At 33.9% G+C, this 13,660-nt stretch overlaps 2 protein-coding genes across 6 annotated transcripts in view; one reads left to right on the forward strand and one right to left on the reverse strand.

Moving 5' to 3' along the window:
* The window catches only part of LOC111419220 (prominin-like protein), a 79,098-nt gene that overhangs the window by 47,417 nt on the left and 18,021 nt on the right, over nucleotides 1-13,660 (reverse strand). For 4 of the 5 annotated variants that reach the window (XM_071196104.1, XM_071196105.1, XM_071196102.1 and 1 more), the window contains exon 1: nucleotides 8,996-9,257. The exons of the other annotated variant lie outside the window; for it this stretch is intronic. The gene's annotated coding sequence lies outside the window, so the exon portion shown is untranslated. Of the gene's footprint in view, nucleotides 1-8,995; nucleotides 9,258-13,660 lie in introns of those variants that run through there. 5 annotated transcript variants of the gene reach the window in all.
* LOC111420191 (citramalyl-CoA lyase, mitochondrial-like) lies at nucleotides 9,464-10,765 on the forward strand. The gene is made up of 4 exons (XM_023053119.2): nucleotides 9,464-9,635; nucleotides 9,712-9,852; nucleotides 9,906-10,103; nucleotides 10,153-10,765. The coding sequence occupies exons 1-4, from the start codon at nucleotides 9,570-9,572 to the stop codon at nucleotides 10,717-10,719; spliced, it is 972 nt and encodes a 323-aa protein (XP_022908887.1). The 5' UTR covers nucleotides 9,464-9,569; the 3' UTR covers nucleotides 10,720-10,765.

Consider the following 13,660-nt stretch of genomic DNA (forward strand, 5'->3'; position numbering starts at 1 on the left):
AAATTTCGTCAATTTTGGAGGTGCCCAACGGGGTCAAATTCACCCCCAAAGTCCGCGCCGCGCTGTATACCTATAGTGTCTAATAACACATTTTTTTTCTCGGAAACCGTAATACATTACGGTGTTTGGATGGTTGATATCAATTGCTAAAGGTATCCTCTAAATCATCCTAAAATTTCGTCAATTTTGGAGGTGCCCAACGGGGTCAAATTCACCCCCAAAGTCCGCGCCGCGCTGTGTACCTATAGTGTCTAATAACACATTTTTTTTCTCGGAAACCGTAATACATTACGGTGTTAGGATTGTTGATTTCAATCGCTAAAGGCATCCTCTAAATCATCCTAAAATTTCGTCAATTTTGGAGGTGCCCAACGGGGTCAAATTCACCGCCAAAGTCCGCGCCGCGCTGTATACCTATGGTGTCTAATAACACATTTATTTTCTCGGAAACCGTAATACATTACGGTGTTTGGATGGTTGATATCAATTGCTAAAGGTATCCTCTAAATCATCCTAAAATTTCGTCAATTTTGGAGGTGCCCAACGGGGTCAAATTCACCCCCAAAGTCCGCGCCGCGCTGTGTACCTATAGTGTCTAATAACACATTTTTTTTCTCGGAAACCGTAATACATTACGGTGTTAGGATTGTTGATTTCAATCGCTAAAGGCATCCTCTAAATCATCCTAAAATTTCGTCAATTTTGGAGGTGCCCAACGGGGTCAAATTCACCCCCAAAGTCCGCGCCGCGCTGTATACCTATAGTGTCTAATAACACATTTTTTTTCTCGGAAACCGTAATACATTACGGTGTTTGGATGGTTGATATCAATTGCTAAAGGTATCCTCTAAATCATCCTAAAATTTCGTCAATTTTGGAGGTGCCCAACGGGGTCAAATTCACCCCCAAAGTCCGCGCCGCGCTGTGTACCTATAGTGTCTAATAACACATTTTTTTTCTCGGAAACCGTAATACATTACGGTGTTAGGATTGTTGATTTCAATCGCTAAAGGCATCCTCTAAATCATCCTAAAATTTCGTCAATTTTGGAGGTGCCCAACGGGGTCAAATTCACCGCCAAAGTCCGCGCCGCGCTGTATACCTATGGTGTCTAATAACACATTTTTTTTCTCGGAAACCGTAATACATTACGGTGTTTGGATGGTTGATATCAATTGCTAAAGGCATCCTCTAAATCATCCTAAAATTTCGTCAATTTTGGAGGTGCCCAACGGGGTCAAATTCACCCCCAAAGTCCGCGCCGCGCTGTATACCTATAGTGTCTAATAACACATTTTTTTTCTCGGAAACCGTAATACATTACGGTGTTTGGATGGTTGATATCAATTGCTAAAGGTATCCTCTAAATCATCCTAAAATTTCGTCAATTTTGGAGGTGCTCAACGGGGTCAAATTCACCCCCAAAGTCCGCGCCGCGCTGTGTACCTATAGTGTCTAATAACACATTTTTTTTCTCGGAAACCGTAATACATTACGGTGTTAGGATTGTTGATTTCAATCGCTAAAGGCATCCTCTAAATCATCCTAAAATTTCGTCAATTTTGGAGGTGCCCAACGGGGTCAAATTCACCGCCAAAGTCCGCGCCGCGCTGTATACCTATGGTGTCTAATAACACATTTTTTTTCTCGGAAACCGTAATACATTACGGTGTTTGGATGGTTGATATCAATTGCTAAAGGTATCCTCTAAATCATCCTAAAATTTCGTCAATTTTGGAGGTGCCCAACGGGGTCAAATTCACCCCCAAAGTCCGCGCCGCGCTGTGTACCTATAGTGTCTAATAACACATTTTTTTTCTCGGAAACCGTAATACATTACGGTGTTAGGATTGTTGATTTCAATCGCTAAAGGCATCCTCTAAATCATCCTAAAATTTCGTCAATTTTGGAGGTGCCCAACGGGGTCAAATTCACCCCCAAAGTCCGCGCCGCGCTGTATACCTATAGTGTCTAATAACACATTTTTTTTCTCGGAAACCGTAATACATTACGGTGTTTGGATGGTTGATATCAATTGCTAAAGGTATCCTCTAAATCATCCTAAAATTTCGTCAATTTTGGAGGTGCCCAACGGGGTCAAATTCACCCCCAAAGTCCGCGCCGCGCTGTGTACCTATAGTGTCTAATAACACATTTTTTTTCTCGGAAACCGTAATACATTACGGTGTTAGGATTGTTGATTTCAATCGCTAAAGGCATCCTCTAAATCATCCTAAAATTTCGTCAATTTTGGAGGTGCCCAACGGGGTCAAATTCACCGCCAAAGTCCGCGCCGCGCTGTATACCTATGGTGTCTAATAACACATTTTTTTTCTCGGAAACCGTAATACATTACGGTGTTTGGATGGTTGATATCAATTGCTAAAGGTATCCTCTAAATCATCCTAAAATTTCGTCAATTTTGGAGGTGCCCAACGGGGTCAAATTCACCCCCAAAGTCCGCGCCGCGCTGTGTACCTATAGTGTCTAATAACACATTTTTTTTCTCGGAAACCGTAATACATTACGGTGTTAGGATTGTTGATTTCAATCGCTAAAGGCATCCTCTAAATCATCCTAAAATTTCGTCAATTTTGGAGGTGCCCAACGGGGTCAAATTCACCCCCAAAGTCCGCGCCGCGCTGTATACCTATAGTGTCTAATAACACATTTTTTTTCTCGGAAACCGTAATACATTACGGTGTTTGGATGGTTGATATCAATTGCTAAAGGCATCCTCTAAATCATCCTAAAATTTCGTCAATTTTGGAGGTGCCCAACGGGGTCAAATTCACCGCCAAAGTCCGCGCCGCGCTGTATACCTATGGTGTCTAATAACACATTTTTTTTCTCGGAAACCGTAATACATTACGGTGTTTGGATGGTTGATATCAATTGCTAAAGGTATCCTCTAAATCATCCTAAAATTTCGTCAATTTTGGAGGTGCCCAACGGGGTCAAATTCACCCCCAAAGTCCGCGCCGCGCTGTGTACCTATAGTGTCTAATAACACATTTTTTTTCTCGGAAACCGTTATACCTTACGGTGTTTGGATGGTTGATTTCAATTGCTAAAGGCATCCTCTAAATAATCCTAAAATTTCATCAATTTTGAAGGTGCCCAACGGGGTCAAATTCACCCCTAAAGTCCCATCCGCGGTTTATAATACTGATTTTTTTTCTCGAAAACCGTTAGGGCTTACGGTGTTTTGAAAATTGATAAAAATACTTAGAAGTGTGTTCTATTATGTGGTAGAATTTCGTTTAATTCGAAGGTGCCCATCAGGGCGAAAACATCCCTTTTTCGGGGGTGAGGGTTGAAAAATTTTTTTTTACCAAATGGGGGTGGTTAGCTGTTCTTGAGGGTAAGAGTGACCTGTGTGTGAAATTTGGTTACCCAAATCGTATTGGTTACGGAATTATTAATGTTTTAAGTTTATTGCTGGGATTTATGGATAACTTCACACCAGTATCACTAGGAATCAAATATATCAGGAATGACGAACCTTTATATATCAACGTGCCGTTTTTTTAAAGAAATGTTTAATGTGGTCATTTGTGATTATTGGGAATATAATAGTAATAAATACTATCAACTCAAAACTCTTTATTTACTACAAAAGAATAGGAACATTTTGCAATGTTTCAATTATACGCGTAATTTAAATTAAAGTAAAATTAGTGTCACTTCTGTTGTTGCAGATTAGACAAACAACATATGTTAGGGTTGTAAGATGTTACTTTTAGCAGAATGCCTGCTGAACTGGAGTCATCTATCAAACCGAATGTTTAATATTATTTTTTATCTCTGAAAATAATGACTCACAGACATAGGTTGATGAAAATATTGTTAAAATAGCATGAGTAAGCTTCTTCAAACAATTAGATGTGTTTGGTAACGCATTCCATGTTTCCAGAATTTTGATATTAGCATTTTCACTTATATTACTTGTCAATCTTACTGTTCTAATAACTCTTTCCTTGTTTCAATAAATTTTTGAATCCATATTGAACTAGACTGGAAATCAATCAGCTGCATTTCAAATTCTTCAATTTCCAACCAATCCAATTTGGAACAAATACAGTTTATCCAGTAACGTCAAATCAGGGTACATAATAAGCTTGAGTATTTCATAGAAGCTTCATGTTTAACTTATTTAAATGTTGGCATATGTCTGTAAAAAATATCAATTTTGAAAGCCACATAACATCCAACAACTGTGGGTATTCTTCAACTTTTCCCTCATTTTGCAGAAACAGTCTGATTTCTTCCAAGCAATCAACAAATCTTTGAAGTACGTTCCCACGACTCATTGTACACCGAGTTGACTTCATCTAACAAATCATCGAACTTTCGCCTGTTTAAAGCCTGCGACGAGATGAGGTTGATTATTTTTGTGACTACCGCCATTACATTATCAAGAGATGTTAAACCACTCTTAGCACACAAGGCTTGTTGGTGAATAATGCAGTGGAATTGAAGAAACTTATGAAACCATTTTTATATCAGTTGTTATGGAAACATTTTTTTTTAAATCAATTTCTGAATTATCTGAATTTGCTGAATTATCTTATCTTTATTATCGAAATCATCAAAAAGAGAAGGCGCGCATGCTAACCAGACTTTTTTCAAAAACTCTCCCTCTTGAAAAGTTTTACTATGCCGAGCAATGATATTTGTAGCCGCGTAACTTGCCGCACCCGTGTGACAATTTTTGCGAACATATTTAGTCATACATGTTGACTGTTTATTTCTGGTTCGCTTTTTTAACTAACGGATTTTCACCTTTACTAATCATGCCATATTTCTCTGTCCACCAAGTTTGAAATTCTCTGATACTCTTTCTATCTTGCACTTTTTGTTTTTTTGCTGAACTAGCCATATTAAATAACGGTTAAAATCATAGATAAAACTCAAATAAACTTCAAATTAAATATTCACCATTATGTTATGCACAAACAAACTATGCGTCATTAGCAATAAAAACTCGTGATGTAGATTGTAGGGATCACTCGCGTTCGCTCGTCATATAATACCTACTTCACACTTTTTTTGTAGTGCATCATAATGAATTTTGCGATCAGTGACGTGCCCAAAATATTGTATCGCGTGCCATTACTTCGCCATCCTTGAAATAACCATGTGATGATAAACAAAATATTTGTCTCAAGCATCATAGATGTAAAAACTAGAAGAAGAGCCTCCTGTCGATCGGAACATCTTCTGATGCAGGCAACATTAAGGTGTAAAATTAGCAGCCAAGTCCAGAAAAAAAGGCACAGAAGTGGAAAACTTAACGTTGAAAAACTGAAAACACTGGAAGCGCAGCACGGATTGATGATTAAAATAGAAATAAAGATAAATGACCAGTGGAGTATTATTAAGACGACCTGGTTAGACGATGCATATGCAGAGAACATTACAAGAAGAAATGAGGAACACAATGAATTGATAGCTAAACCAACAAGAGAGAAAGGGAAACTATTCAGGAAGGCGAGAAGGGAGGCGAACAAAGGTAGCTAGCAACGATACCAGGTTAATTAAAAAATTTACCACCTCAACTCTGACAAGCTTGATTGATGCTGTGGCACGAGCGTTGGACAAGAAAGAAGAGTTTCAATTATGTGTTGGACAATTGTGTCCAAGATAAGACTCTATTAAGTAAACTGGAACATTACGGTATAAGAGGGTTACCAAATCACATGATCCGTAATTATGTAAGCAATAGAATACGTGCAATGCAAGGGTTAAACTTCAGAAGTTACCAAAATTACTTCTGGTGCCCCACAAGGATCAATGCTGGGTCAAGTGCTTTTCATTATTTATATCAATGAACTTCCTGTAAATATCTCGGCTGAAGGCATATACAGTATGTATTAGGTATGAGTAGAAAATTTTTTTTCTGAATAAATCTCATTATTTGTCCTTTTTAAGGTATGATACAATAAACTTAAGGGTTCGCAAGTTTGAATACTGATGGATAAAGAATTATACTAAGCAGACTTTGCTTATGTATTGCTTTAATTTGACACATAAACGTCAATTTGAAAAATTATTGAATTTTTCAGAATTAAGTTATAGTTTTAATAATGTTGTATACCAACAATGAATTTCAGCACTAATGCTGCAAGACTACAATATTCTGTGCAATTTCCTAACCGGTGGTTCCCAAATGTACAAACGTTTATTAAAGTACATAGTTCAAAAACTTCGAGAAACTAATCAGTTAAAACCCAAAATGGAAAAGGCTGACCAGCTCCCTGAGCAAAATTATAATATAAAAGCCTATAATATTTTCGAGTTTCCCAAGGATTTAATTAGGTCCTTAACTATTGTATTGACTTGTTCTTTCCAACTTAGTTTCCCGTTGATATGAAATCCCAAGTACTTGAAGACAGACAGAGTGGAAAAAAATTTTTGATTTTTTCAAGTATCTCTCAATTTAGTTTTCGTGCGTATCTTTTATTCTTTAACCTTGGTTTTGATCTTTTCGCGTAAATACGAACACATCATTCAGGGTCATTTATAAGAGAGAAAAAACAAAGTGTTTTGGAAGTCTTTCTGGATGTAACGTAAATATATCAGTTGATGGTTGGTCTAAATGTAATGACCCTATATTTTGTGCCACAAGAACTATACTTGTACTATACTTATATGAAAAAATAGATACATCTGGTAATCCAGATACAAGCGATTACTCAACAAAAATTGGTTATGGAATAATTTCATCGTGTTAAGCAAAATATAATCGTAATGTAAAGTGCCGGATATGCTGCGAGTATGACAAGTATGAAAAGATATAGATCAAAAGCTTAAGCTTTAGTGGTTCTGTTATAACTTATAAAATTTACACTTCCTAAATTTGCAAAGATCTTGAAGTAACTAATGTCAAAGAGCATGTGATTCAAATTGTGAAATATTTTAGAAACAATCACCTCACTAGATCTAAGTATATGGCTAGTATATACTGATGGAAAAGTTTTAAACGATGTGAGTTGGAACAGTATGGTGGATTGTTTGCGAATACGCGTGAGTCAAACTGTCAAAAGTATGTGAAGAAAACAAAAAGGCTTCCTAATAATATACCAATATAGCTAAAAGTATCTAATATTGATCCTAAACGATCTGCAGAAGATTACTTAAATATCTAAAAGCCAGTATTCTGGGTATTTGACAAATTGCAAAAAAAGGTGCATCTCTATATGATGCTATAGAAGTGTGGACGAAATTAGGAAATTCACTACTACCACTAATAGTTAAGCTAGAGGCGAAAATGGAACCATTTTCTGCAAAGAAGTTACATCCATTGCTACTGCTTTGGAGTGGTGGATTTCACAAAAGAACCTTTTTAATATTAAGTAACTTCTTCCAACTTTAAAACAATTTTTGTATTATTTGTTCTTCAGTTTCAATAGAAAAGAAATTGTTGCAAAATTAGATTGTCAGAAGATGGGTGTAAATATGTTTCTGAAAATATATTTCCTTCACGCACATTTGGACTCTTTCTTGAAAACTTCCTTCAAGATTTGAAGGCGTCTGAAGATGGTATGACTTAGGGAATTACTGCGGCTCTGCCATAAGAGAAATTGAATTACTATTGTGTTATTGTTATTAATTAATCGTTATTTCCACTTTCTGCAGAACGTTGTGTTCAAATATTCACATAATCAGCTAACTATACCAAATCATTTGAATGAAACATTCCCAAATTCATGCATCAAGTTTTATCGAATATTGTGTTCTTCTAGAAACTGATTGATTGTAATAATTAATATCTCAAAAACGATTGATCATTAATATAACATAAAAAGCTAAAATAAATTAATTGACTTTAAAGATTCATATCTCAAAGACAGAAAGAGATTTTGTAAAGAGATAATACAAAGAGTATGAAGAAATGTCGAAAAGCTGTTTGGATTTTTGACCATTATATTATCGATAAAAACTAAACTCCCGACTCCTGAAGCAGCCCCACCTCATAACAGATCCACCCCCATGTTTAACTGTTGGTAGAAGACTTTAAATCTAGCGCTGTACCAATTTTAATCCAAATTTTACCTCTACCATAATATCTAAAAATGTTGTATTCTGACTCGTAACTTGACCCTTTTTTCCAAATATCCTTTTCTTTGTGCATTTTTGCAAATTGTAACTTTTTCCACAATATCAGTTTTATTAACTTAATATTGAAGGTTTTCTGCTCGTTTTGGACCGCTTGTCTGAGGATTTGCGATTACTTCTTTTCTAATGCTTTGTGCATCTTGAGGAGTTAGCAATTTTGGGCGGCCCTCATACGTGGTTTATTTTCAATATTTCCGATAGAATGCAATTTTATGACAATTTTCTTTCTTGCAACATCTAGTGCTCGATTCATGTGGTTTTTCGCAGTTTCAATGTTAGCAGAAATAATCCTAAATCATCTTGACAAGTGACAGATATATATTGTTGAGGTTATGTTTATTAAACAAAAAAAAACATAACCTCAGAAAAAAATTAAATGGCGTTTTGACAGATGAAGTTAAAAACTTAATTTTAACCTAAATTTTAAATGAAAACATTTTATGTGGCAAGTTTCTCGGTTTAAATTATGCAATTCGCTGATCCCGACATAGAAAGTATGTAAGTGGGTTAAAGGACTAAAAAAGAAACAAAAACAAACAATAAAAATCAACGAAAACGAGTCTTGGCAAGAGAAAGGTCCTAATCGTTTCATAGAACCAACTCTTAATATTTAGAATTAGTCAGTTCATTAAGGTCACTAATAAACAGGCATTATAACCGAGAAGAGTCGTTAGTAGATGGAATTGACCTTTTGTAAACTTTGGGGTTCGACTTGCTCCAACACGTTCATATTAACACAAAAAAAATCAATAATCCCAGATTATTTTGAATTATTATCTTTGTAATCACCGATTGCTTAACGATTAATCAGCTTAATTATTAAAAACAATAAATTAAGGTTAATTAAACAATGGATAACACGAAAAAAACTTACGCCTACTTTGATCTCTTCTTACTTCTGGACCAAAATGGATACAAACGTTTTCGTTGCTAATAGCAACCGGATGAAATTGTTAATGTCGAGTTTTTTACACAACTTTATTCACTTTAAAGTTAAATCCGGTTTGTATTTAGCACACGAATTTGTTAGTCACTACTTACAAAGAAATTAATAAACATCGACCGCGATGAACGCAAGTAAACGACTGGTAACAAAAAATTACAAATAGACAGCGGAGGTGTCTCGACTAGAGGGCACCACATGCGCATTGTTTGTATTGATTGTCAGAAAATTTTTTGCGGGAAATTTAAATCATTTTAATTATTTATTTAAAAAAATTAGAATTAATTTATTTAAAACGTTTTAAAAATTAGGTTGCAACAAATAAATTAATTTTAGTTATAAAATGATTATGATTTAATTACGATTTGATTTTGACAGATTTTGCCAACATTAAAAATAAAAAATAACTAAAATTATCTCTATTAATGTTTTGATGTGGAAGAACATGAATATTTTAAATAATTAATTAAAAAAGACTCAGTTAGTGAAAAGATTCGCTAGTAAAATGACCCTAAGAAGTTTAACGAGGTTCTCTGTGCCTCTTTTCAATCGCTTTCTATTACATAATAAGGTACAAGTAAAAAAAAATTAAAAATAGATTTGATTATTAATAATAACAACATCTATTTATAAATAATGCTCTTTAGACCAGCGTAAGATGTTACAAACCTAGAAGAGCACTTATGTACGTCCCAGGTGATGATACCAGGAAATTAAGTAAAGCTTTTAAAGTTGATGTGGATTGTATTGTAATGGATTGCGAAGATGGAGTTGCAATGAGCAGAAAAGTATTTAATTATTTAATTTAATTCCATTATTACCTCATTTTCATTATAAATAGGAAACTGCTAGGAATACAATTAGAAAATTATTGGATAATGGAAAACCACTAAAACCTAGGGACTATGATTGGGCTATTCGAGTTAATTCAGTCCATAGTGGTCTTTTAGAAGAAGATTTGAGACAAGTTTTAACAGCAGAATTTTTACCTGACACAATTTTATTACCAAAAATAACAACAGTTGATCATTTAAAATATGTAAGTCATTTAAACCTTTAAATAGGCAAGAAAATTCATTACAAAGTAGTTTTCAGATCAAGTAAATAACTCCATAAAAGATGAAGAACAAATAAACCTTGTGATGTACATAGAAGATGCTTTAGCAATGATTAATCTGGTCGACTTATGTAAATCAGCTTTTGAGCTATCAAAAACCAGCAAATTCAAATTAACCTCATTAATTTTTGGTAGTGATGATTTCTGCGCTAGTATTGGTATCTCAAGAAGCGAAAACGCCTCTGAGATATTGTATGCAAGGCAAAAATTGGTTGTTGTTGCAAAAGCTTATGGTTTACAAGCAATTGATATGGTTTATATCCAATACAAAGATTTGGAGGGTTTAAAACGACAAAGTGATGAAGGCGCTCGAATGGGGTACACAGGAAAGCAAGTTATTCATCCCAATCAAGTTCCAATTGTACAGGAAGCTTTTTTGCCAAGTCAAAAACAAATTGAATGGGCCTCGGCGATTTTAAATGCGTTTGAGGAACAACAAAAGATTGGTAAAGGGGCTTTTAATTTGGAAGGGACGATGATTGATATGCCAACTGTGAAACAGGCTCAAAACATAATGAATTTAATGAGATCTGTGTAGGAAAATGTTTTAATTTTTTAATATAATAAAAAGTTTGTTGTTTTAACTCTTTATTTTTACTTGAATTGGTCTAATTCTACTAAAAACATGTCTAGAATACTTAACAAGATGGAAAAAGTAAGAAAAAAATGATTTTGGTATTTTAGGAAGTGTTTCAAAGATAGGAGGAAATAGAAAAAGTTAATTGGTGTGTGACAAAATGCTTTACATTCATTAAAAACACTTTTATATCACTTAATAATGACGAAAGAATTGAAAAAAAATTAATGGGAATGATTTCCAGAAGATTCAAGCACTTTAGAATTTTGGAAAATGTGATTGGATTGAATCAAAATGGTTCTAATGTACTACAAACATCTCTACAATAATCAAACATCTCTAGAATACTTAACAAGATGGAAAAAATAAGAAAAAAATGATTTGGTATTTTTGAAACTGTTTCAAAGATAGGAGGAAATAGATAAAGTTAATTGGTGTGTGTCAAAATGCCTTAAATTCATTAAAAACATTTTTATATCACTTGACAATGATGAAAGAATTGAAAAAAGTTAATGGGAATGTTTTCTAAAAGATTCAAGCATTTTAGTATTTTGGAAAAACTGATTGGATTGAATCAAAATGGTTCTAATCCACTACAAACGTCTCTAGAATAATCAAACACCACTACAAACATGTCTAGAATACTTAACAAGATGGAAAAAGTAAGAAAAAAATGATTTTGGTATTTTAGGAAGTGTTTCAAAGATAGGAGGAAATAGATAAAGTTAATTGGTGTGTGGCAAAATGCCTTAAATTCATTAAATCACTTTTATATCACTTAATAATGACGAAAGAATTGAAAAAAAATTAATGGGAATGATTTCCAAAAGATTCAAGCACTTTAGAATTTTGGAAAAACTGCTTGGATTGAATCAAATTGGTTCTAATCCACTACAAACGTCTCTAGAATAATCAAACACCACTACAAACACCTCTAAAATACTTAATAAGTCGGAAAAAATAAGAAAAAAATGATTTTGGTATTTTTGAAACTGTTTCAAAGATAGGAGGAAATAAAAAAAGTTTATTGGTGTGTGATAAAATGCCTTAAATTCATTAAAAACATTTTTATATCACTTGACAATGACGAAAGAATTGAAAAAAACTTAATGGGAATGTTTTCCAGAAGATTCAAGCATTTTAGAATTTTGGAAAAACTGATTGGATTGAATCAAAATGGTTCTCCACTACAAACATCTCTAGAATAATCAAACACCACTACAAACATCTCTAAAATACTTAATAAGTCGGAAAGAATAAGAAAAAAATGATTTTGGTATTTTTGAAACTGTTTCAAAGATAGGAGAAAATAGAAAAAGTAATTGGTGTGTGACAAAATGCCTTAAATTCGTTAAAAACATTTTTATATCACTTGACAATGAAGAAAGAATTGAAAAAAAGTTAATGGGAATGTTTTCCAGAAGAATCAAGCATTTTAGATCTTTGGGAAAACTGATTGGCGTGAATCAAAACGGTTCTAATCCACTACAAACATCTCTAGAATAATCAAACACCACTACAAATATCTCTAGAATACTTAACAAGTGGGAAAGGATAAGAAAAAAATGATTTGGTATTTTTGAAGTGTTTCAAAGATAGAAGGAAATAGAAAAAGTTTATTGGTGTGTGATAAAATGCCTTAAATTCATTAAAAACATTTTTATATCACTTGACAATGATGAAAGAATTGAAAAAAAGTTAATGGGAGTGTTTTCCACAAGATTTAAGCATTTTAGAATTTTGGAAAAACTGATTGGCGTGAATCAAAATGGTTCTAATCCACTACAAACATCTCTAAAATACTTAACAAGTCGGAAAAAATAAGAAAAAAAATGATTTTGGTATTTTTGAAGTGTTTCAAAGAAAGGAGGAAATAGAAAAAGTTAATTGGTGTGTGTCAAAATGTCCCAAATCGATTAAAACATTTTCAGGTCACTTGACAAAGTCAATGGGAATGTTTTCCAGGAATTTCAAAGACCCATTCAGGAGTACAAATAAGTTTCCGCCGTTTTCTATCAAAAATTAAGAATATACTGTGAAATAACGGTACATTACTTTTTATTTAAAGTATTGTTACTACTTTTTCCCATCTTTCTGGCAGCATTCAGATACCACGTCGGAAGAACTCTTCATCTTTTGTGGCTATCCACGAATCGACGAAATTTTTAGTGTCTTCCTATGATATAAAGCGGTGCTTAGACAAGCCATGTGCCATCGACCGGGTTTTTCGCGTTTTTCCTTGAGTGCTAGGCTCAATCTCATTAATTGTGTTCGGTACCTGGTTTGGCAGTCGATGTTGAAGCATGGCCAGGTGGTCCCCATGATTTTCTCTTCTTTGGGTTATCGTATTGGATCAATTTTTCATCACCAGTGACTATACGATGCAAAAAAAAACGCTTTCTTTTATGCCTGGCAAGCAACATTTCACATATGCAAAATCGGCTTAAATTCATATGGAATTCAATTTCCTTGTTTTTGAATGATTTGCAAAATTTTTAGAGTTTAAAGCTGATTGGTATTAATCAAAATGGTTTTAATCGAATAAAAACATTTCAAGAATACTTTACAAAAAGGAACGAATTAGAACATTGGTGTTTAATGTTTTTAAAATTTTTTAGAAAAGTACCAAAAAATAGAAAAAAACGTGGGTGTGAACCAAAATGGTACTACTTGAATAAAAATACCTTCAGGTTTCTTGACAAAGCTATTAAGCTAATATGGAATGTTTTCCAGAAAATTTAAAGACATTTTAATATATACTGGTGTTTTGTTAATTTTCTTTCAACAATCAACAAAGGAATAATTCTGTGCCAACTTGTGGGATCGAATGTCTTAAATGTACTAACATTGCAATGACTTTCGATGTTGAGAATGCTTACAACAATCCCTAAAATCTTTCCAG

Source organism: Onthophagus taurus, chromosome 5, assembly GCF_036711975.1.
Source record: "Onthophagus taurus isolate NC chromosome 5, IU_Otau_3.0, whole genome shotgun sequence".
NCBI classification, from domain to species: domain Eukaryota; kingdom Metazoa; phylum Arthropoda; class Insecta; order Coleoptera; family Scarabaeidae; genus Onthophagus; species Onthophagus taurus.